This window comes from Siniperca chuatsi, linkage group LG3 (genome assembly GCF_020085105.1).
Source record: "Siniperca chuatsi isolate FFG_IHB_CAS linkage group LG3, ASM2008510v1, whole genome shotgun sequence".
NCBI classification, from domain to species: Eukaryota; Metazoa; Chordata; class Actinopteri; order Centrarchiformes; family Sinipercidae; genus Siniperca; species Siniperca chuatsi.
In genome coordinates this window covers 3,600,065-3,624,148 of record NC_058044.1, presented here as the reverse complement: position 1 = coordinate 3,624,148, position 24,084 = coordinate 3,600,065, and the positions used below count along the sequence as shown (strand labels likewise).

The following is a 24,084-nucleotide window of genomic DNA, read 5'->3' as shown; positions in this document are numbered from 1 at the left end:
AAGGTTTAAATGTATTTAATTACTGCAGACTGAATCAGTTAGCTTTCTTTCTTTTATACGTTTTGGATTAAATTAAATTGTGGGCAGAATGATCCACTGAATATGAATGGGAGAATCTAATCTAATTGCTGTTGTTTTAAATTATTACACCAGAAACAAATATGGCTCGTGAGGATTTTTCACCCTGACAAGACTTCTTCATAGGGAACATGTAATACAAGAAAATTGTGAAATTTAAAGACAGCTTCGGTCTAAAAACGTCTGGCATGTTTTATCTTTTCACCGGATCGTCAGGTTTGGTTTGTAGAAGGAAACGTCTTAAAGCTGTTGATTATAGGAATTCGGTTTTAATTTGAATTTTTCAGCGTAGTCCCGATTGTTATTGGCCGTACTCGTCCATACAAAACAGGCAAAAGATTATCAAAATGTGTTTATTTCCTCCTTTGTACAACTCGAAGATGTCACTTTGAACCTTGATATAATAAATAAGAAGTCATATAAAACTGCCAGAGAGGTTTTCACACATGGCCACCCTCCAGTCACAAAAACAACAGTCGTCGTGACAGAAATTATCAAACATATCCTACATTTAGAGGAAAAGGCACAGGGGGGTTTAAGTGGATAAACAACAAAGATACTCACAAACAACATGTACGTCATTCAGCAGTATAATTTGCGTATTGACACATTTACATAAACATACAGAAAAACTTTCAGACTTGCCTCGTTGTTGCTTGGATAGAAATGGGGCTGGCGGGTTTGTACATATTCAGCGAGTTCTTAATTTCTCAAATTTTACAGTACAGAGATGGCAAAATTGAGGTAAAATGAAACTTTTTATGTAAAAGGAGTTTCAAAAGGTGAGGTGTGCTGTTCAGTGTCCACCTTCGTGTCAGTTAATAACCACAAAGATGGCTTCAAGAGAACAAAATTACTTTCCAAATGAGAGAACCAAATAAAAAATAAAAAGACAAACATACAAACCAAGTGACAAAACCCAAATGGACAAATCTTCCACGGAGTTCTGGTTTCTCCTCCAGTCTCTCAGTTTTCCGCTCCGGCCCCTCTTCACATCTCACTGGGGCCCTTCATGCCGGAGTCCTTTGCAGAAACGGGCGACGCCACCATGGGCAGGACGCACTGTGACGACTCACAGTAACCGTTCACACCGGGGGGACCGGGAGGCCCGGGAACGCCGGACGTACCGGGAACACCGCGGGGTCCCCTCTCCCCGTCACGACCGTCTTTGCCGTAAGCCGGTCGACCGGGTTCACCTGAGAGGAGAAGTTAAACATAGATTCTTAAAAACACACAGCGTCTGCCCTGCTGAAGTGCCCTTGAGCAAAACACTGAATAAACAAGTTTTTGTTCCTAAATAAGTTCATGAGTCTATTAGAGGCCACAAAGGGAGTTTCTTTCTGTAACAGTTAGAAATACTTTTAGAGTAAGTGTTCTCTAGCTTCTGTATCTGGTCATCAATAAAATGATCTAGACTCTTTTAATCTGAAAAAATAATTCCCAGTTCTCTTTACTACATAACCATGTGCCTAACTAACCAGTACACAACTATGTGGAAACGCAAAAATCATCAAGGCTTCCCGCCTTGGGCTTGTAGAGAATATCTGCTTTTGTAAAATGCATTGATCTGAGTATGAAACCTCGATACTTTTTAGGTTCAGACTGAAATGTGTCCGTAGCACCGAGTATCAACTACTGATTTAAATCAAGTTCTTGCTCATTTTAGACTGAATTTTATTAAGTTCTTGTTCAGCTGCTTGTGTTCATACAACATTGAACACTTGAAACTTCTTTTGTTCAATAAAAAGTTTTCAGAGTAAGGCTTTGGTATCAATGCTGGAACTCAGGTATCGTGTCAGGACTATGATAAAAAGTAGAAAACCAGTAGAAGCACTAGAAGGATTTCCAGCTTTAGAAGTCTGCTCATAGAAAATATATGTTTTCTCATATATGTTTTGATCTATGGCGATATTAAAGCAGTACTACACAGGGTTTGTCAAAGTAAAAATACACCCATTATATTTAAATTACAGCTCATCCCTCACCTCCAAATTAACTGACGTTTTCATCCATGAGTTTCTGTTTTCTTTGTCACAACATCAAATTATGATTAGAGACTTTTATTTTTAATCATTTCAAAAATGGTGCAGATAATAATATAGTCTTTACACGCCGTTCAATGAAAAATACTTGATTTAGATGCACCAGAGTCAGAAATTGAGGACGTTTGTTCTAAAATCAGATATCTTAGTCGTACTTGTCATTTACCTGTTAGACCGGGGGCTCCTGGGTCTCCTTTGGGTCCTCTCACTGTGGGTCCTCTGTCTCCTCTGTCACCCTGGTCACCTGCAGAGAGGAAACATAATTATCACCAAGAAGGACACACATAATTGAAGTTACCAGATTTAGCTGAAGTTCAAGCTCAGACTTCACACCTCATCTGTTCCTTCATTAACATTAAGATGAACTTGATTGGTCCCTGAGGGGGACTGTGGGTCACTGCAGCATCAGAGAACAGGATAGAAATAAAAACACATCAAATAAAAACCCAAAGATTTACCATGACATCTTTAGCTCTGGCCAGAGGACACTCTCACAATTTTGACTATTATTTTATTTAAAGATGTACAGACGATATGAGCCTACAGATGTACAGGTTCGACTTTCACAAGATCTGATTTGCAAATTGCTTATTTTTTCTACGGATCCACCGATAGGACTTTTTCTCTCCCAGTACCAATTCCAATACTCAAATCAGGGTATCTGAGTACAGATCCGACAGCACTGCTCTCTTTTTCCCAGCCATAAAACCCATATATCTCCCTGTTTGGAATTCAGTGAGATGATTTTTATCACTAACATCAGGGTCTGAGGATGGAGAATGTCGTATGCTGCACAGACTGTAAAGCCCCTTGAGGCAAATTTGTGATATTGGGCTTTGTAAATAAAACCGACTTGACCTGAACACCAGGCCAGGGACTGCTGTGGTGACAGCCCACTGTGACTGAATGACTGTGACTAATAAAAAACTGCAGACAGTGACACAGAAACTGTGAAATACGGATCAGTTATGTCTGGCTGATAATCTGATCCACTGAATGAGGTCACTATCGGGTCAGAGCGACGCATCAGACTGCTCCCTCTCCTATAATGATCTGGATCCACGACATCCAGGCTTTATATCGGGTCTCCTAAATACACAGTGCCACCAACTCTAACCCTTTAAATCAGCTAGTGAACTGTGGTGGAATGTAACAAAGTACACTTACTCAAGTACAAATTCGAGGTACTTGTACTTTACTCGAGTATTTCCATTTTATGCAGCTTTATACTTCCACTCCGCTACATCTCAGAGGGAAATATTGTACTTTTTACTGCACTGCATTTGTCTGACGGCTTTAGTTACTTTTCAAATTACATTTTTTCACACCCTTCCTGTCCAGTGAAAACCACATATTTCCAAATTCAATGATTTTGAATGGGAATGTTTCTGAAAAATGTACTTCTTAAACTACCCAACAGTATATAAAACATCTGCAGCAGTAAAATGCAACATGCACTTTAATGCAGCAGGAATATGAATCCAGAAACATCAGATATAATAATAAAACACTGACAGGGAGCATTTTACTGCACAGTGAGGACTTTTACTTTTGATACTTGAAGAACATTTTGCTGATAATACTTAGATACTTTTATTAGAACTTATAAGTAAGGGTTTGAATGCAGGACTTTTACTTGTAGTGGAGTATTTTCACAGTGCGGTGTTAGTACTTTAAAGTACAGGATCTGAATACTTCTTCCACTGTTGGTACTGAAGTATTTCAAGTTTCAGCTCTTCTAATGACCACTGGATGCTGCATGGAAATCTTTCTTCTTCTCTCTAGAAATACAAAACTACTCATTTTCTTGCATAAAAAGTCGGAGCCTCAATAATGCATTTCAGTTGTTCTGATGTGTGGCTTGGTGGAGAAGGCTCAAAAATCATTGACAGGCCATCAGTCATTTGGGATGTGTTGCTAATAATTGTTTTATCGTATCTTAAGGGCACCTTAACAGTAAATTCTCATTGATCGATTCATTCTTTGTGTTCATTTCCTAGACAGTGGGGGGGGATTCAGCCCAACAACCTTGTAGTCACATATTCATGTGGTCATACAACTGCTAATCTGAATCTCACCTTTGACTCCTTTGCGACCCATTACCCCAGCTGGACCCTTCAGCCCGGGCAGTCCTCGTGATCCGGTGTGTCCGGGGAAACCATTCTCTCCGGAGGGGCCTGGAGGTCCAGGTGGGCCGGGGGGGCCGGGTAGCCCAGAGATGCCTGACTCTGGCCTGCTCAGGCTAGCTGCTAGCTGGGCCAGCTGCTCTGTGACACAGGAGGACATGTTTGACATTTATATTTGTAAGATGGCACCTGTCTAGAGCAACTTTAAAGATTCAGTCCATGTTGTTTACAGCTTTTATCTCTTCGGTATAAAGTGGTTCCATTAAAACTGTTGACAGTGTATTAGCCAGAGTTTCTGAAAAGACATGTTGCTTTTGATTTAAATGTAATTTTTCCAGGCTGTGAGCGCCACAAATTAAATTCTATTTACCTCGCTTGTGTTGGGGTGGTGGCCGAAATCTCAGAGATACGTGTCTCAAAACCTGCGCCGCTAAATCAGAAACTATTTTCTTACTTGCCATTTATGTTAAGTGAGAAAATATATGTGTGTTTGTATTTTGGGTGACCCTTTAATCAGTCACAGTGTCCTTGCACAGTGTGGGAAACCTAGAGATTGTTGAATTAATCACAGACAAAACCGCTTTGTGTCAGTGAAACTATGGATAAGAAACAGCCTTTTGGCTCGCTCCTGCACTTTTACAGTAATGTCTCCTTTAACCTCTTAAACTCTTGATTCTCCCCTTATATTTCTCGTTAAACGCGGACTATTGTTCTACTCTATCTGATAGTGTCACAACATATATTATAAATCGGCTTGTTCCAACTTTTCACATATTACATAAATACGTATTCAACATTGACAAAGCACTTTATGGTCAGAAAATTAAAGATTTTTAAAAAAAAAAAAAGGTAGAAAGTATAGAACACAAACTGAGTGAGTTTGGTAAGAAGATGACAAACACTTACCTTGCATTACCCTCATGCAGACTTGTTTGATGTGTGTATCTGTGGGGGATTTTCCCTGAACAAGCAAAGATTATTGATAGTGATGAGCCATTTGTTCATACAGCATTGTTGATGATGAGCAAACATCACATGCACCATGGCCCGGAGGTGTTGCCTCAGCAAAACAAATATTTAATTCTATAAAACTAATGTTTAATGAAAAACCACTTCCAAAACATTCTGTGACGTCTGCTGATTACTGACAAAACCTCCCTGTTGAAGGATCATTTCAAACTTTATTTTCTAACTGTCCTTCAGGACAATAAGCAGCTCAGATTCAGCAGAAAGCTGCCGCAGAATAGTTCAGAGATAAAAAAAAAACATCTCACCGCTGGTCCCTGTGCCCCCGGCAGGCCTGGTACCCCAATGTCGCCCTGCATACCGCGTGGTCCCGGTTGGCCCGGCTTGCCCTCTTTCCCTGGCTGTCCTCGGCCTCCCTCAGGTCCTTTATTTCCTGTCTCTCCAGGTGGGCCTGTCTGTAATCAACAGCAGCAGGTAGACACTAACATTTAGGATGACTAGATCACAACAGAGCTAGAACAGAAACTCAACAACACAGTGAGAGGTGGAGAAACAAATCTAAACATCTAATTTATTCTTTTGTTAGACTGTCATGAGATCAGGGACATGGCAACCTGTAAGAGAGCAGCAAAGTCAGTGTTTTTTTATATGAAAATGTCCTCTCAAAGGTCAACAGGAGGGGTGGGATTATAAACAAGACGTAAAAGGTGTTCAGGAGTTGCTGTTGATTGTTGTTAAATTGATCTGATGCCAAAAAAAGACCAAATCCAGACAAGAAGCATCAGCTTTTCATGGCAAACTCAAAATGTCCTGTAGCTGCTTCACAGGTAAAGCTTAGCTGCAGTGAGGCAGCTGATTATGCTCTTTAAACAGCTGCAGGACATAAACAACAATGGGAATTATATCAGATATATTATCACATCTAGGCGCTCTTATTTGAATGCACAAGAAATCAATACAGCTTGTGAAGTCATACAGACATACAGTAGGACCTTATGAGAATCATTCAGTCAGCTGAAGTGTTGTGATATGGTTATGATGCCTTGTTTAGGTGAACATACCGATCCTTTCTCTCCTGCCTCTCCTTGATCACCCTGTAAGGGAAAAGATACGGAAATATTTGTTTGTCTGCAGAAAGTTGCATCCAAAGTTTGTAGCAGTGAAAGGAAATTAAAGGTTCAGACACATTTTTGATCCCATAGTACCAGACTTTTTTTCATATCCTAATAATCTCTCTCAACAACACATGTGAGAGCTCAGTTCTCAGACGTTCCAGAACTACATATTAATCTTTGTGGTTTCACACTGACAGGCTGATGTTTTCCCTTAACAGACAAGTTCTGCAGTCTGCGTTAAAACGCAGTCAAAAAGCAGGTGTTTCAGCAGGCGATCACTCACCAGGTCTCCAGTCTCTCCTGCTGTTCCTTCAGCACCTGCAGGTCCCTAAAAGAAAGATGCATGACAGATTTTTGGCACTTAATGTGCTCCGACTCCACACCCGGTGATCGGTAACGGAGTTTTAATAGCAGGTGTAATATTACAACTTATGAAACATACCTGCTCTCCCTTTGGGCCATCGAGACCAACTGCACCCTGAGAAAAGAAGAACATAATGATCAGTTGATTATCTGAAACTATTTAATATTTTCAAACAAATGAATCTGTGGCATCTGTTCTTACAGTAATAATATCATATTTTTCACATTATAGATATTTGGTTAAGTCACAGAACGTTTCTGGTCTAGATTTGATCCTGCTTTGTTCAATTTGATTGAACTTTTACTTTATACTTTCAGCACTGAGACTCCTGGTCTTGCTCACTTGGATTTGACTATTTTGGGCTCCTCACACTGAACTTGACAATGGCTAATGTTTTGTTTCGATATTCGGTATTACAAAAATGAATTCTTTAAATCTGCAATAACTGGTTTATTTTGGCCACTTGGAGGCAGCAGAAACGAGTTGTGAACACAACACTGACATGTCATCACCTTTTAAGTTGATTTGATGAACGTGTTAGCAAACAGTTGCTTGTTCATACATCCAGCAGTTACAGAGCAACATTATTATTCATTTGGAGTCGTGTTTGTGTCACCTGATGAATTTAAGTCCAATATTCTCTCTCTTTCAGCTCTGTTTTTGGTTTCCACCAACTCCTGAGGGAAATATCTGGCTCTTTAGCTGCTAAATGCTCCACTATGTTCACCAGCTGTCTGTCTGTCTGCTGTTTAGTGCTGAGCAGGTAGCATACAGTGGGTTTTTACAGCTTTTTGAGTGAACCTCTCTTTTTGAGTCGGACAGTTAAACAAGGGGCTGGAGCCAAGGGGAGCCGCTGATTCAGGTGATGATTCTCTGGTTCTTAACTACTAGAGACAATTTTCACATTGTCACAATGTTTTCACGTTGTCATTTAATGCATTGTTAGTATAAAAATAATTGACCTTTAAGCTAAACAATACCTAAGGCTCTTAAATGAAAAACTACCTTACAAAACTGTATTGAACTATGAATATTCATCAGAAAGGAACCTGATCTTATTTATTTAAGTGTTGTTTTTTTCTTTGTTTTTTTTTTCATCCATTTTCCATCCATTTTCTACCGCTTGGTCCCGTTAGGGGTCGCGGGTGACTGGAGCCTATCCCAGTGACTTTGGGCCTTAGGCAGGGTACACCCTGGACAGTGGCCAACTCGTCGCAGGGCTAACACAGACACAGACAAGGACAGACAACCATTCACTCTCACATTCATTCAATACGGGCAATTTAGAGTAATCAATTAACCTACACATGCATGTCTTTGGACGGTGGGAGGAAGCCGGAGAACCCGGAGAGAACCCACGGTAACACGGGGAGGACATGCAGACTCCACCCAGAGAGATTGTGTGATGTTGGTCTGGTCCGGAAATCGATCCCACGAACCCACGATCTCCTTATTGGGAGGCAGGAGCTTTTAGCCGCTCTGCCACCGTGCACCCCCCGTTTTTTTTTTTTTTTTTTTTTTTTTTTTTTTTATTGTTAAATTTCAATAGTTTTTTGGGGCTTATCCAAAACTTAGTTTCAGGTTTCAGACTAACAGCAGTAAACACATCACAGCTAATCACATCACAAACTAAAAATCACTGAAATCCATTCATTCAGTTTGTAGCAATTTCACCGGAAAGCCTCCAATCAGTTGAATTAAATGATTTGCTGCTGCTGATCAGTCAGGTTTATTTATTATGAGGATTCAATCTTCAAATGCATTCTGTAAGCATACTTTAAAACTCTCTGCACACCCATGCTGGTGACTGGCTGATTAGACTTCCTCTCTGCTCTGTATGTAGTTGAAGTAGCTCCACCCAAATTCTACCTTAGACAGTTCTAATTAGCAAAAATAACAATATAACATCAGTATGGGACTTTTTTTAACAAAACTGTATTAGTTTGCAAAAGCATTTCTATGATCTGAGCCAGGGTACATTTGAAAACAAGCTCATGATATAGAAGTGACAAAATGCACTGATCTAGCACCTAATGACTCCTGATTGTTTTGGCTGTTGCACTCACATGGCTTCACTTTTAAAGTGAATCTGTGTATTCATCTCGTGTCATTTTGTGTCTCTTACCCTGTCGCCCTTTTGGCCACGATAACCAGCAGGGCCAGGAAGACCTGGAAGGCCCGGATCCCCTTTGCCTCCCTGTTAAAACACACACACACACACAAAAATAAACAGTTAAATACACAGAATGTACGCGCACATGCACACTCAGAGACATAACACAAGACCGACTGTGTGAAGCTTATAAAAGTTACCTCCCCCACCGTAACCTGACCACATCCACAGAGAAAATAAAAACATTTCCAGCTTCACATCATCTGAGAGGAGAGTCTTGAAGGTCCCAAAGACCCCCCCACCACCACCATCCAACCATCCACATCACATGTTTCTCGGTGTGTGTGGGAACTGATTGTGGTGTACAGTGGGCTGAGGGGTTTCAGGCATTCCTGGGGAACAGAGAGCTCTTTCAGGGCTTCTCAGCTTCTTTTCCTGCCCTGAATCCCCCCTAAGCTGCAGAAAAACCCCATGGGCCTTCAGATTTCTGTAACAAGGGGCCATTCATGGCCTCTCACTGGCAGATTAGAGACTTAACTGTAGGGACAGAAGTTCATAAAGACCTGCCACTCTTTAATAACAGCATGGCACAAGGCTTCAGTTCCCAGATGCAAGGTTTATCTTGGTGAATGATCCTCGTGTTGAATTATCCGTTCAGGATTGGAGATAGTATTTATGAACACTGATTGCTCGCTTTGTATTTCAGGGCTCTGATCTCTCAGTTTGATAGAGCCGAGGTTTGCAGCAGCACGGAGCAGGCTGGGGCATATCAGAAAGGTTCAGCTGACTGTCAATCACATCTAGGAGATAATAATATTTTCATATTTTCAACCTGATTAAATTTAGCTTCATCAAAATATATTTTTCACTGTTTCTCGATCCTTCGATGGTCTTCTTTTCATCCAACAGAATTACCATAATCCTTTTGTTTTCCTCTCAGGTTTCATTAGTTTTACCTACACAGGAATGTTTTTAACCCTTTGTTCGCCTGCCAGCAGGAGATCTCAGAAACTCAAAAAACTTTGTGGACAGATTTGACCAAGCGCTAATTAATTACATATTAATAATGATAATAATAACTTCTTCTTCACAGTCGTAATCCAGGTTTTTTGCCATGTGACAATTATCATTGCAGGTGTTACAGAAAGTTTGAGAATTCTTTATCACTAGCAGTGAATTATACTTTCTGAATTTAACATTCATGTGTGTGATTAGTTTCCAGTCATACAGCCCTCGTATTTACCACCAATTTGGCATTAATGATATTACAGTAAATAGACAAGCTTGTGTTGACTTCATGTATTAGTAGTCTTTTCTTGATGCCTTTTTGTTTTAACATAAATAACATAAACCATAATTCGACATATAGATGCGTAACTAATGTTTGGAGTACCACAGGGTTCTGTACTGGGGCCACACCCTTTCTCATAAGTTCTCCAGACTTTTCTGTGTCAGATTAGGGTCAAACTTTTGGAGTTATTATTCTTTATTTGTTGTAACTTTTTTCCAGTGGGGAAGAATGATGGATTTTCTTTGTTTCAATATTTATTACTCGTGTATGTATTTAATTTTATATATATATTATATATATATATATATATATATATATATATATATATATATATATATATATATATATATATATTACATTTGTTTGTTTTTTCCTCCTCTATAATTACTTACTTGTTTATATTTAATATTATGCTTGTTAAGTTTCTCTTGTTACAGAGAATGTTGTGTTATGTTATTGGAGATGGGATTGCCTCATTCAAACTGTTTGAACTTTGACCTGTGAAATACAAAGACTCGCCAATGTCCTGCCCATTGGTGGTAGAGGGAGATATCTCCTGCAGCTTATTCTTACAAGCTGTTTTTGCAAGTAAATGTGTCCTTTCCAATTCTCGTTGGACCTTTTCCTTATTCTGTACACATCAAAACAAACGCTACAAATTATTTGGATAATCAACACTGAATGATGTTCTACTGGGAACCACACGCAGTCTCATCTCTGTTTCCAACTGATGTTGAAGGTTCATCTTTGTCCCACAGTAACTGTAAAACCTTCTCTGGCCAACTCTCCTGTCACCTCGACCCGTACAGCTGTACTTCCTGGGTGATTATATTCTCTGACACTGTGTGAGTTATTGGAGTGGTGTGGTGTCATGGTGTTGGTTGAGATTTCATCGTTGATATTAGACAGACTCTCAGGTCTTACCCTGGCTCCTGGTAATCCTGCAGGCCCATCATGCCCTCTTGGTCCTCGTTCACCCTAAAAGAGAGGGGACAAAATAGAATCTGGGTCGAAAACACAAAAAAATGCCTAAATGTATTAAAGCGCAATAGAAAGAAATATTTTAAATCCAGAACTGGACATGATTTGAGTTTTGTGAAGATATGAATTTTAATGCAGTATTTGTTTATTTTGATACAAGTTAGTAAAAACGTGTTTTACTCTGTATTAGATGGTAATCAGTAATTGTTGTAATTGTTATCCAGATTGTATTTCATTGTATTAGATGATGCAGTATAGTGTAGAACCTGCAAAAATGCATGATGAAAACGCTGAACTGTGCAGCAGACTGTACATGTTCCTGGCTGGGGTTCAGAAAAAAATCCCAAATAGTCTGGACTTAATGACAAAGGTGCAGAAATGCTGTGGACATTCAGATCTGCCTTGGAGGCTTTTAGGACACCAGGTGCCTCATCAGGATGAGTGACAAGGGCTGGGGCAGAAAGTGAAGGGGAGGAGGGCAGGACTAACAATATATTTCCTGTCTCAGTGAGAGAAACTTATATCTCGCAGCTTTAAGTGAAATGTAGATGCAGCTGACTCACTGGTCCTCCTCTGGGCCCGACAGGTCCCACCTCTCCCTGCTCGCCACGCTCGCCCTGGAAACAAATAAGACATCAAATCAAATAATTATCAGAGATGATCAGAAAAAAAATACATGTCAGTTGCATCAGTTTTTGTCTTGTAGGTGAAACTTAGTTGTACTTATTTTGTGAGTTGAGGAAATTTCCCAATTCTTAAAATACCTCAAACAAATTGGTGTTTGGCAGATGAATGTGCTTTTACATACTTACTCTGACGCTTTACAATTAAATGAACTTTATTGTAACACAATGAATGTGTTTCAACTTGCTTTAAACTTACTTGTTTCCCTGGAGACCCCATCAGTCCTACAACACCTGGGTCACCTGTGACACCCTGGTGACAAATGGATAAAAACAGTACAGTTTATTTTACTAAGAAAACTATAATCTAGATATGGCCATCGGTAATAATACTAGTGTGTAGAAATATTTGTTATTTATATAATAATAATAATAGTGTGACTCAATATTGTATAAATTGGTGCACAAGTTTTGATCATACCTTTAGACCACTGACTCCTTTATGGCCATAAGCGCCTGGTAAACCCTACATGAAGAAAATGGTATCAAACATCAACATCTGAGCTCAAAAGGGCAAATCTCACACTGTTAATGATGAATCAGGGATGAGTCAGAGGTCACACTTACAGGAAGTCCTTGTGGGCCAGCATCACCTGGAGCCCCACTTTTCCCTGGAAGACCCTAAAAACAACAGAAACAAACTGTCAGGGGGATTTGCTAAAGGGCTCAAGTTCTCTTTAAGGACTTGTCTACAGATTTAGATTGCTTTTAGACGTTCTATCTAAAAGCATGCTTCTCAAATCCCTCGGTTGGCAAAAACTGTTCTGCAGCAAAAAAATCACTTTCACACACTATAAAAAATACATAGTAGTTACCTTGGTCGCTGGCAGCCCGGGTATTCCCTCACGGCCATCTGGACCAGGGAGGCCCTGATGACCAGAAAGATGAGAGGATTACATAGCTAATTGTACAAATGTGTCTCTCTTTAAATGAAGGAACCAGTATATAATATAGGATATGGTAAATCAATGACATTCATATCATTGCATTATGGGAAGGTAGATAGGTGGGGGGAAAGGTAGTTAGTTATGAGGTAAGACTGGAAAATTTGGTTGTTATGTAGCAGGGTTTGAACAAAGGTGGATGTGTGAACAGGAAAGCAGAAGGACAGTAGTTAGGTAGGAAGGGGGATTTATTGATCGATTGATTGATTGATACGATGAAGCGGTGCTCACAGGCTCTCCTTTTGGCCCTGGCACTCCTCTGATTCCAGATGGACCTCGATCGCCCTATGAAGAAACAGAAAAGAGGTTAAATATATGACATATGTTAAATAACACATTGGAAGGAGAAACAAAAGAAGCAGACACACAAGAAAGGGTGTGACAAGGCAAACAAACAGAGTCTAACGACGTCACTGAAAGAGTACTTTCATGAAGTGTCTCTTGCATGAAGACGGTTGATATATTTCCAGTGGAAACCGGATTTTAAGACAGTAAAACACTGGTACAGAAATCAGTGTATAATGTGAACTACATGTGTTTACAGCTGCTAAACTGTGTCACTGTTGTTGTTTTTAGTCTGATTTGTGTTTAAGATCTTACCGGCACTCCCGTTGGCCCGGGCTCACCGATGGCTCCTCTTTGGCCTGGATCGCCCTAAAAAACGTCATCAGTTTTAGTCAGTATTTTGTTTAAATAACAAGGAGGGGATCAACAGAGGTGATACAAAGATGGGTACTCACTGGGTGTCCCTGGATCCCCCGAGGACCTCCATCACCAGGTATTCCACGAGGTCCCTGTTTGTGGAGATGGGAAATTGTTGTAGTCAGTAAAACTTCTGTTTTTAACCGTTTTAACTGGGTTTTTTTATTAAAAGACGAACATTATGTGTGAAATTGAAGTGTACATGGTTCTTGTTTCAGTGCAGACAATGTAGATGCAGTCATTAGATTAGACAGTTGATGAGACTGATGGGGTTGACCGATGATGGCTTATGATGTCATGGTTTTGGGTTTGTGTTCCGTTATTTCCTGTTTTATTTTGGTAAGAGTTCTCCGTCATGTGTCTTGTATAGTTTTACTTCCTGCTTGTGATTAGTTTGCTTGCCCTTGTTGGTTCCAACTGTGTCTCGTTGTCTCCCCTACCTGAGTGTATTTAGTCTGTGTTCTTCCTCTGTTCTGTGTCAGATTGTCATTGTACCATGTGCTCTGCAGTTTAACCCCCCAGTCCTGCTGTTTCTCTGTGTTCTCCCTGCGGATTTACCTTTGTTGGGCTCCTGTTATTTTTTTGTGTTGGTCTTTGTTTTGGATTACTTATCTGGACTTCTCAGTTGCTCTAAGTTATGTTGTGTTGCTGTTTAAGTAAGTAATAAACTCATCTTTTGCTCTTCAACCTGCTTGCCTAGAGTCCTGCATTTGGGTCCTCTTATGAACTGAACGTAACATTTGAACATTTGCATCAGAAGAGAATGAAAGAGTTGTTTTTTTTTTAATGTTTTAATGAGTTTTTTTTCATATTTCCACAGGTTTTAATGCTCTCACTGTATTTTGTGACTGTATGTTTACATTCTTTGATGAGCTTTTATTTTGAAATGCCTCTGTTGGAGGTTTAAGGTGTGTGTGTAAAATAAGCGGGGCCAAATTATCTTGTGGCCTGCGGGTTCAAACATAATAATCTTTTTATTTTATACATCTATGAAACTGTGACCTCTTACCCTGTCGCCTTTGGAGCCCATTATTCCTGGGAGGCCTCTTGCTCCACCTGGGCCCTAAAATTACTCAGCGGATAGAGGAAAAGAGACAGAAATGTCCCATGTTAATGTTTGACTGAGAGGAGTCATCTCATTTGACGCAGGCTCCGATGTGGCGAGAACTTTTCATAGAGAGAATGGATGGTGAAATATTTTACTGGTAGTCCTTGAGCTCCAACTTCACCCGGCGGTCCTTGTTCGCCCTCCTCTCCCTGAAAGAGAACATAACAGTTATGTTGTGCTGTGATATATAGAAATATGTTAAATCTATCTTCAACATCAGTTTGGCAAAACTTATCTTACAAGAAACTGTCTCATAACTTGAATTTAAAAACATTTTTGTTAATGAGCAATGTGTTTTTATTGTAGACACTTTGTGAACACAGCATATAAATAAATCTTTCCTTGCATGTTATCTGGTAAATGGACTGTACTTGTAGAGCGCCTTTCTAGTCTTCGACCTCTCAAAGTGCTTCACACACTACATCACATTCATACACTGATCACTCATCGGTACAAAGAAACTTCGACATGTGGGGATTGAACCGCAGACGACCCGCTCTACCACTAAGCCACTGCTGCCCACATCTGTTGCAGGAATAGATCATAGAGGCTACAGTGTGAAAGGATGTTACCTTGTGTCCTTGTCTTCCGGGCTCACCAGATTCACCTTTAACCCCTTTGTGGCCCTGCAGGCAGGAACAACAAGTTCAAATCTATACAATGCATTTAGTGTTACTGAGCAGCTAAAGCTAAGGTGGGAAAAATAAAAACATACATGTCATTATTTAACATTAGTCAGTGTCAGAGAGTGAAATTTCACTTACTTTCATGCCAGGGAGCCCGGGATGTCCAGTCAGAGCAGAAGGGCAAGCATTGGGACACTGAAAAACACAACAGCCTAATTTGAGGTCATGGACGAGCCCTGCCACTAGGGGGCTCCACTGACAGCGACCCCCTGACCCAGCTAGCAAGAGGAAATTAACAGATGTTTTTATGTCTTAACCTATTTACTAATTACTTTGTAATTGTTTGATTATGAAAAAAATCTAAAATGTTATAAAAATTGCCCACAGTCTGGTCAGCCACCAGTTTCAGAACATCACCTGATGAAGAACTGAAATTATTGAAGTTATTGAGTTCAGTCAGTAATGTCATGAAGAGGATGAAGTGAATTTGGAGGCCTCTTGATTTAAAAGGGTTTCTCAAGTCTCAGATGTTGGAGCTTCCTATGAGTACTTGAACACACCAGCCTGGCTTTTAGTTGTATTACAACACAACAAAGATTGGACTTTGACCACAAAAAGAGACTACTTTTCATTCTGTACTGACATGGACTGGAAAGAAATGGCTGCCTGTAAGCAAAACACACAACTGTGGTCCTTTTAGAGCATTAAATCTAACAGAAAACCTGCATAGATAATTATCATATTCTTGGTGTACTGTATGAGCTAGTCAGCCATGTTTCTTGTTCTATTGTGTTTTATATTATTTTATCAGTTGTGAATCATCCCAAATAGTTTTTATTCTAGCAGTTTAAAATGTAGCAAAGTGTTCAGTTGTTTTACATCATACCAAGTATTTTTTGTTCTAGTTTCTGGGGTAGTTTATATAAAGTTATATTTGTAAAGGCAGAAAGCAGTTTTGTTGAAATGGTTGTAAATGAATCTACCAGTACTTTGGGATCAAACTTACCAGGTCCTCGCCTTGATACACGCCTGGAGGACCCTGCAGAAAAACACAGTGTGGTTAAGCTTAAATAAACTTAAGTCATTCATTTAAGTGATTTTCTTTTTCAGCACAGACCTTTTTGTTAACGTACAAGAAACTCATTACACTAAAACTTATTAGTTATTTCCTTTATTGTGTTGACAATGACACCCACCCATGGTACTTAAGGGCTCTAAAAATTGTGATTAACAGCAGTGGACAACGAAGCTGTGATATTTACCCGTGGCCCAGCAGCGCCAGGAAGACCCACTTGTCCTCTCTTGCCTCTCGCGCCCTGTGAGAGATAGAGGAGTCTTTATTAATACAGTGTATATGTACAAGAATCTTAAATCTTAATGCAGCATCAACAGCTACCCAGATCAAAATACTTTTTATTTTTATCTTCTTTTCTTTTACTTAATGTTTAAGTTCTTAGAACATTTAGTTTGTCATGTCTAAACTTTACATAACTAAAATGCTAAATAAGTGTACTCACAGGTGGTCCAACTTTGCCCAGTTCACCTGGTAGCCCGTCTGTACCAGGAATACCCTGTTAAACAGCAAAAGATGCCTAAACTTCTGATGAACAATCTGTTGCAATCAAGCCTCTAACACTGTACCAAATGCATATCTTGTACATTTACAGTGTGTGTATATATATATATATATATATATATATATATATATATATATATAAACACTGGTCTACATGCTGTGACACTTGACATAAATACAGCCCTGTTAAAGAGTAACTTAACACCAGCTGAAAAACTTGTTTTTGCTGACCTCTGGTGGTTGAAGTTTGCTGCAGTGATGTAGGAGTGTACTCTGGGTGTGGTCAGTACACCATGACATCACAGACGAGGCGAAACGATTCTGTTCAGCTTGGTGTTAAGTTACTCTTTAATGTGAATATGATATTGCACACCATGTGCGTTCAGAATGGCAATGATTTGTCTAAAACAGGAACTACACAAGCAACATATTGAATCCAAAATCAAATTTTTTATTTTTTTAATCTAGACTATTTAGTGTCATTGTCTTGATACTGGTGCTGTAATCTGTCTTGTTTCAAGATACCGACACACAATCTATATTTTTGTTTTAGGAAATTAAGTTTTAAAGGCAAAAGTGACTGGTTACAATAAAAGGAAGGTTCTTTGCAGTGTACTTTTACTGTAAATCTTTTTGTTTGCACCGTCTTATACCTGCAGCATCCCTGCTGTGGTCGTGGTAATAACATCAGCAACATTTTCTGTAGAACAGCCTGCAACCCTGCTAACAGCCTTCGAAAGTGAACATGTAACCACTGCGTTTCACATAGCCATGCCAACCTGAACTGAATATGCTAACCCTAACAGCATAGTGTATAAATAAATGATATTGTTTGTACTCACATCAAGCCCATCAGGTCCTACACCCTGTGAGAGAGAAATGATAGATGGACGGTGTCAGACGGAGACTGACTGGTCAACAGAAATCAATAAAGACCAGCACTGTGTTGTTAGTGTTCAAAGAGGGAGCATAATGCAACCTATTTCTTTGACTTTATTATTTGTGCAGACAAGGGTACCATCAGTGTATAGTTTAACTATGCAATACAAATAACAAATATGATATATTTCTGGTGATACATTTGCTATATATTTATATATAATATAAAATATTATTATATTATACATATATATATAGCAAATGTATCACCAGACACATATCATATTATTATATATATATATATATATATATATATATGTAGCAAATGTATCACCAGACACATATCATATTATATATATATATATATTATTATTATTAAAAGAAAAGATCCTTTTAATATCATAAGGATTTAAACCCAGCTGTAATAATATGTACTGGCTATTTAAAACAACATGTAAGCTGTTGCTTGAGATAAAAATTAGACTAATATATCTCTATATTAGATGTATTTCAGCAGTCATGCCTGAACTTGTGAAAAAAAGTGCAGAATTATGTAACTTATATCACATCAGTACAACAAAGACTGAGACAGTTTTTCCACAGATCATATCAGTTCTTCACTGAGCAGTTTATAGTCAATAGCAATAAGTACAAATTATATTATTGTGCATTTTATCCTTAACTATGTATCCCAACACCTATCCTCTCACACAGTTCTGTACAGAATCTGCACTTCTGATCAGTCTATTCTGGGTATTGTTAAAATGTAAATGTAATGTAATTCAGGGTAATATTTATACTTACAGGCTCCCCAGGAGGCCCACGTGCTCCAGGATCCCCCTGACAAACAAACAAGAACAGAAATGTTAAATCAAAGAACAACAACGTCAGCACCAGCTCTGCGGACAGATTGTAAGTATTAGCACTGACATTTCAACAGAAAGACTAATTCAATAAATAAATAATAACGATAATAAACTTACTTTTGGCCCCTTTAGGCCCAGCGTGCCTGGATCTCCAGGAGGTCCAACAGGTCCCTGCAAAGATGACACAAAATCCTTTAAAAAATAAAAACAACCTCCAACACATAATGATGAAAACAGATTCTTAAAATACAGCACACAACAATGTGAACGCTACACAGACTTTTTACCTCTAGGGAATACTGATAAAATATGTTACAGTTGTTGCAGAATTAAGAAAGTTTCAAGTTAATAATTCTGATAGTTATTCTATACATGGGAGAAACCAATGTTAACAAACATTCAAGTCCAAATACTGATACTGTTCACCACTTTTCTCTATTTATGTGCAAATAAGTGGCAATGGGGAGACTCTTACATTAAGTTCTGTGTCTTTATAACTTAATGTTTACTCTTTTAGAGAGAAATTAGGGATCGCTGCCTCCTGAGGAGCACTTAAGTTGAATTACATAACTCATTCTGCCTGCAGTACAGCATTTACTAATAACCAAACACAGGGTTAAAACAACGGAACAACCTGCAACCAAACATCAGGGACAGAGTGTGAATTATGAGGTCACCATTAAACTAGACCCAAACTGGCATGTTGGACTGAGTCTTAACTTTGGGCACTAATAATAATAAGTTTTGGCCTTTGTTTCTGTTGGTTATGATAATTGTACTCAGCAAAGTCATTTCTGGGAACACCGCAATAAACAACAAGCTACAACAGAGCCGGATGGGGCAAGAAACACAAAGACAATCAGACAGGTTGTACACAAGCCAACAGTTTAGCCAGATTATCTAAACTACTTCTGTTAGATTTCCTCTAGCCAACATGAACGTGAAGTATCGGGTTTGGATCATGTTCAGCCCGCTTTTTAGCATGAAGCTTCGGGCTCTGGTCGGGTTTGTGTTTGGCTGTGTCATTTTATTCTCTTTCTCTCTCTGATTGAACCAATCGTACGGAGCCCGGGAAGATCCATAGATAGAAGAAATAGTTATATTGAGGCCACGAAATGCTATTGTGTGCGCACGAGATACAATTCATTCGCACGTACTAATTACTTCGTTCGCACGTTTTAATTAACTCGTGGCTACGAGATAAGTGTATATAAAAAGAGCCAGCACACTGGACCAGCTTTTCTCCCCAAAGCAGAGTGCACAGCGCCTGCTCCAGCCGCCGCCTGCTTAAGGCACTCCTTGGTGATAGCTATGGATAGAGGCTTTATTTTAACTTAGGGATGAGTCATCAAGACATATCGAACACACTTGCTTTGCAAGGGATTATTGGGATTAAAGCACTGTGCAATTGGACTATTAACCCCTGAACGTGACACATACCCACTTGTCTCTTTCCAAGATGAGTTCCATTTAGATGATTAATGACCAATTAATGTATTATGTACTTAATTAATGCAGTTACTCTAACTAATTAATGCCTAATGTTGCCTTGCTAGATAATAATCCACTTAATTTACCGATGCTTGAAGCAGGAATGAAGTAGTATCACAACATATTTGTGAACAAATTGTATCTCGTGCGCCCCAATAGCATTCCATGGCCTCAATATAACGATTTTTTCTATCTATGGATCTTCCCGGGCTCCGTATAGTCCTCTGTGTCCGTGTGTGTCACATAATGCTGAGGTGGAAAGAGCGAATAGGCTAAGGCAGAGTGTAACTAATGTGTTGCATTAGCCTGGCAAACGATCAGTCAGTAATGAATGAAATAGCCAAATATGTTTGGCTAACCTGGAGGTTTCTTTACAACATGTAAACAAACTGCTCATGTTTCTCAGCATTCCCAGATCTCAGCATTTAATTTGGTGAGACGAATGTCAGAATTATAGATTGAAATGATGGCCAAAACTAAGACAATAAGTTGTAAAAAAACAAAAATAAAAAGAGCATTATCCTCTTAAACCAAGCCATGAATGATTGGAATGATGCTTCTATCAAACTTATGAAACTCTCTCTGCCTGCGTTCATCTCTGGAGACTCATTAAAAAATCTGATAACAGGAGGAGGTGTGGCCTTCCTCCCTTTCTTTAGCTCCTCCCCTCACCTATCTCCTCCATAAATAACCCTCAAAACACTCTCCACCTGGTCAAAGGCATCCTCAAGCAAGGGGAACTGAAGACACCTAAAAGCAAAAAGTAGACACCCCCTCAGATAACGGTACATACCAATTTATGATAATGCTGAGTTGATTTCTCATGTTTCCAGAAAGACTCACACCCTAAACACAACCTGTCTTCTTCCTGCACTGCATTCTGGTCTATTTTTATGTTACTCTATAGAGCCTGATCTCTCTCCACCTCCTCTTTGATTTCTCAAAGTATGATTGGTACAAATTTAGGAGCAGTTTAAATTACTCCTTCTTCTTTCAGTCCGCACGAAACTCTGAGTCTGCCGGTCTGTTCTCAGCAGCGTCACCACAGCCGACAGCAAACACACTCAGTCCATTCTGCAGCACCTTTTCCCAGCACACGGGTCTCTCCTGTCAGGGCAGCCGATCCCCTGCACACCCCGCGATCGCACACAAAAAGACCCCTGTTTCTGTCAGGAAGCTACTTGAGACTCTCCCCTAAATAGCCAAATTGATTCATTCAAGGAACTTTTTTTTTTTTTGCCTCCACACATATAGTCAGTGGAAGCCAAGACAAACTGCTCACACAGCAGCAGATCTGAATATCTCAAGTCCTCCAGCTCAGATCTTAGAGATTCAATACATCCTCTTGTTGGAGAGTTTAACCTGCAGGGCTGAGGATGACTTTCGTCCATTTTAAAAGAGACGAGCCTGTCAGACCAGATGTGTCTGGTAGATGAACACTCGACCGGCCACAACTACAACCTACCAGTCTGTGCCTGGCGTCACACTCCACTGTGTTAACATTATGTTAACATGTTGTTTCACTTACATCTGCGCCTGGAAGGCCTGGAGTTCCAGGAGCTCCGTCTTTGCCGTTATCACCATCAGCGCCCTGGGAGCAGAAGTTCACCTCACGTTAACACCGTTGATTTGGGGAAATTAACCCCAAAGTCAGCATCCATTAAACATTTCTGCATGTGACAGGGGAGATTAAAAGTTCACTCACTGGTCCGCCGTTCACGGTGGAGTCTTCTCCTCTGTCGCCCTGAAGAAACATGATACATGTTCAGATGATAATCATTCTAGTTAAAGAATTTAATAAGTGGACCTTTTCAAAATCCATAAAGGGAAAATCAATTTTTTATAAGACTATTTGCTTGTTGCACAGGGCGGACACTGGGGTTGTGTCCATTTGTTTTTTCTGGGAATTTGTTTATTTTTTTCTAACCTGGCATGTGTTAAATTCTACTATTTAAAAAAAAAAGTCTAACACATGGTGGATATTTTATAGCCTAATTCCAGGATTTTCAGACTCAACATACTTAGATTTGATCTACTTTTAGACTAAACTACTTTTAAAATAAATTATTCAGGGTATTTCCTGAAAGTGTGAAGAGGGGAAGAAGCAGCATGTAGACCTTCATGTTGAGAAAAAATATGCAGAAAACATAACTGAACAAGTAACTTTTTTGTTTTTGGTGCATTGGGCGGGAACTTTTCTTGAACTCATGATCTTAGTATTTCTAAAATCCTGGCTGTGGTCCTGTTGCTGCATATTCAGGTTTTCAGTTTATTGAGTCGTAGGATTTTTTTCAGCCCATAGTGCAGCATTTAATCTTTTTGTTTAATTAAAACATAAAAATGACCTCCCTGTGTAGTTTTACGTAACAACAGCTGCTCTGTTTTGAGCAAGTAAGCAGCTTTTTGCTCACTCATTAACACTCGCTAGGTCAGTTAATCAGTTAATAAAATGTAACATCACTGCTTACAATGAAGGTCAACGTAGTCAGGATGAAGTCATGTAAGAACGTTTTTATCTCCAAAGGACTTCATTTTTAAAACAGCTGCCGCTTTTTCTCCTTCTTGTGTCAAACAATGAAAACCTGCTTCACTGATCACTGAGCTGATTAACCCAGAAATGACCCACAGCTGAAAACTGTATATGACTGAGGAGAGACGAAACGGCGACTCACATCAATGCCATCCACTCCGGGCACGCCGGATACTCCGGGCGGCCCCGCGGGGCCTCTGGGACCGACCGGGCCCCTCTGTAGAACAAACACAAAAATCAGTTTTTTCTCACTTAAATTCATCTCTAAATATCATCCAGTGCTGCTGCTGCTGCTGGTGTGAAGGGCAGCTTACACAGAGTCTCATTGTTTGGGTGATGTGAGAGGAAAGGTCATGAAACTAAACCTGGATTCCCATTATAGTCCCATTACACCGCCTAAGTAACTGCATGTGTTCAGATTATTGCTGCTGTCTGGACCTTATTGGTGCCAGGTGTGCACACTGGGATGAATGGACCACAGTTTGGACCCCTTAGATAAACTTCATAAAACATTGAAGTCTTTTGTAAATAATGCTGTTTTTGAGAGCATGCATTTATACATTTAGCTGAAAAGACATATTTATTATACCTTAAATTCACCCAATTTCAACATTCACATGCCCCATACTGATAAATGGTTCAATGTGTAATACCAATACATATTGTCAAAGAAACCATAAAATATTTAAAGTGCACTTGAGTCCCTAAAAATGTTATAGGGATTCAATAAGATTTAATTAAAATGCATTAAAGTACGAGATAGTTTTCATAGGGATAATATGGTGGAAAATTGGGAAAAATAAGTACTAAAAGTACAGTAAAGTACAATAAAGTCTACTCATTACTGAGCAACACAAGTAAGATGAAAGTGCCAATAGGAATGTAAAATATACCATAAGAGATTCAAAATAATATAACATATAGTTAAGATATAAACATACTTTTAAGAATCATACAGACACCTGAGATTCTCTATTTATTATATTATTAGGATACATAGGAAATAAAACACAATAAGCTCTCTATAAATACCTCACTGAGCACCACAGATGTGCTATTAGCACCTACAGGAATATTCCTGAATATACTCGCGTTTCTTCTCCAGGAGATGAAGGAGAGAAAAGAAAGAGCACCTATATCTCACCTGAGCGGAGCAAATCAGCACGATTTGCAGTAAAATCACCAGCAAAGACTCTCGACAGATCCTGGAGAGAGCCATGGTCTTCCCAGGGCTGAGGAAGACGCAAAAAGTCCCTTTTTCCCAGATTAGACGGGGCTCACGGACGGTCCACCTGTCAGTCTCCCCCTGACTGAAACCCCACCGTCTGCTGGAAGGGGAGGATGTTAGAAAGTCCTGACTATTCATGAGAAGCTGAGGCTCTGCAGGAGGAGGAGGAGGAGGAGGAGGAGGAGGAGGAGGAGGAGGGCTTCTCTGCATGAACAGGGTGGGGTGTGCTTACCTTTACTTTGAAATTAAATTTAGTTTGACCCCTGCAAGTACAGTTGAAACTGACCATGACATAAAATTGTTTGATATTGTCCTTTACCTGGCTTCAGGATCGAGACCTTAGTTTTTGTAAAATGTGTTTTTGCTCTTTAAATG

General features: G+C 39.5%; 1 protein-coding gene and 1 long non-coding RNA gene across 2 annotated transcripts; one reads left to right on the top strand and one right to left on the bottom strand.

The window, feature by feature from the left end:
* Positions 1-415: 415 nt before the first annotated feature.
* col9a1a (collagen, type IX, alpha 1a) lies at positions 416-23,934 on the bottom strand. Its single transcript, XM_044189560.1, has 32 exons — positions 23,626-23,934; positions 22,624-22,698; positions 21,657-21,695; positions 21,480-21,542; positions 18,578-18,631; positions 18,399-18,434; positions 17,558-17,581; positions 16,657-16,710; positions 16,402-16,455; positions 16,146-16,178; positions 15,278-15,334; positions 15,086-15,139; positions 14,609-14,662; positions 14,415-14,468; positions 13,444-13,497; positions 13,304-13,357; positions 12,935-12,988; positions 12,575-12,628; positions 12,327-12,380; positions 12,181-12,225; positions 11,959-12,012; positions 11,640-11,693; positions 11,020-11,073; positions 8,817-8,888; positions 6,770-6,805; positions 6,611-6,655; positions 6,274-6,306; positions 5,521-5,667; positions 5,153-5,207; positions 4,199-4,387; positions 2,287-2,364; positions 416-1,274 (listed from the first exon to the last, which is right to left on the bottom strand). Exons 1-32 carry the CDS (start codon positions 23,917-23,919, stop codon positions 1,069-1,071), a joined length of 2,283 nt encoding a protein of 760 aa, XP_044045495.1. The 5' UTR covers positions 23,920-23,934; the 3' UTR covers positions 416-1,068.
* LOC122873182 lies at positions 15,385-20,150 on the top strand. The gene is made up of 3 exons (XR_006377370.1): positions 15,385-15,807; positions 18,401-18,506; positions 18,593-20,150. It is a non-coding gene; the product is annotated as an uncharacterized LOC122873182 (long non-coding RNA).
* Positions 23,935-24,084: the final 150 nt, after the last annotated feature.

Excerpts from the sequence above, each read along its gene's own strand:
- col9a1a (XM_044189560.1), bottom strand. The coding sequence starts at position 23,919 with ATGCAGAGAAGCCCTCCTCCTCCTCCTCCTCCTCCTCCTCCTCCTCCT. Across the intron at positions 16,711-17,557 it reads TAGGACCTGATGGGCTTGAT|GGTATTCCTGGTACAGACGG; the intron begins GTGAGTACAAAC and ends GCTGTTTAACAG. Across the intron at positions 2,365-4,198 it reads GGGTCGCAAAGGAGTCAAAG|GTGACCAGGGTGACAGAGGA; the intron begins GTGAGATTCAGA and ends TCCTCTCTGCAG.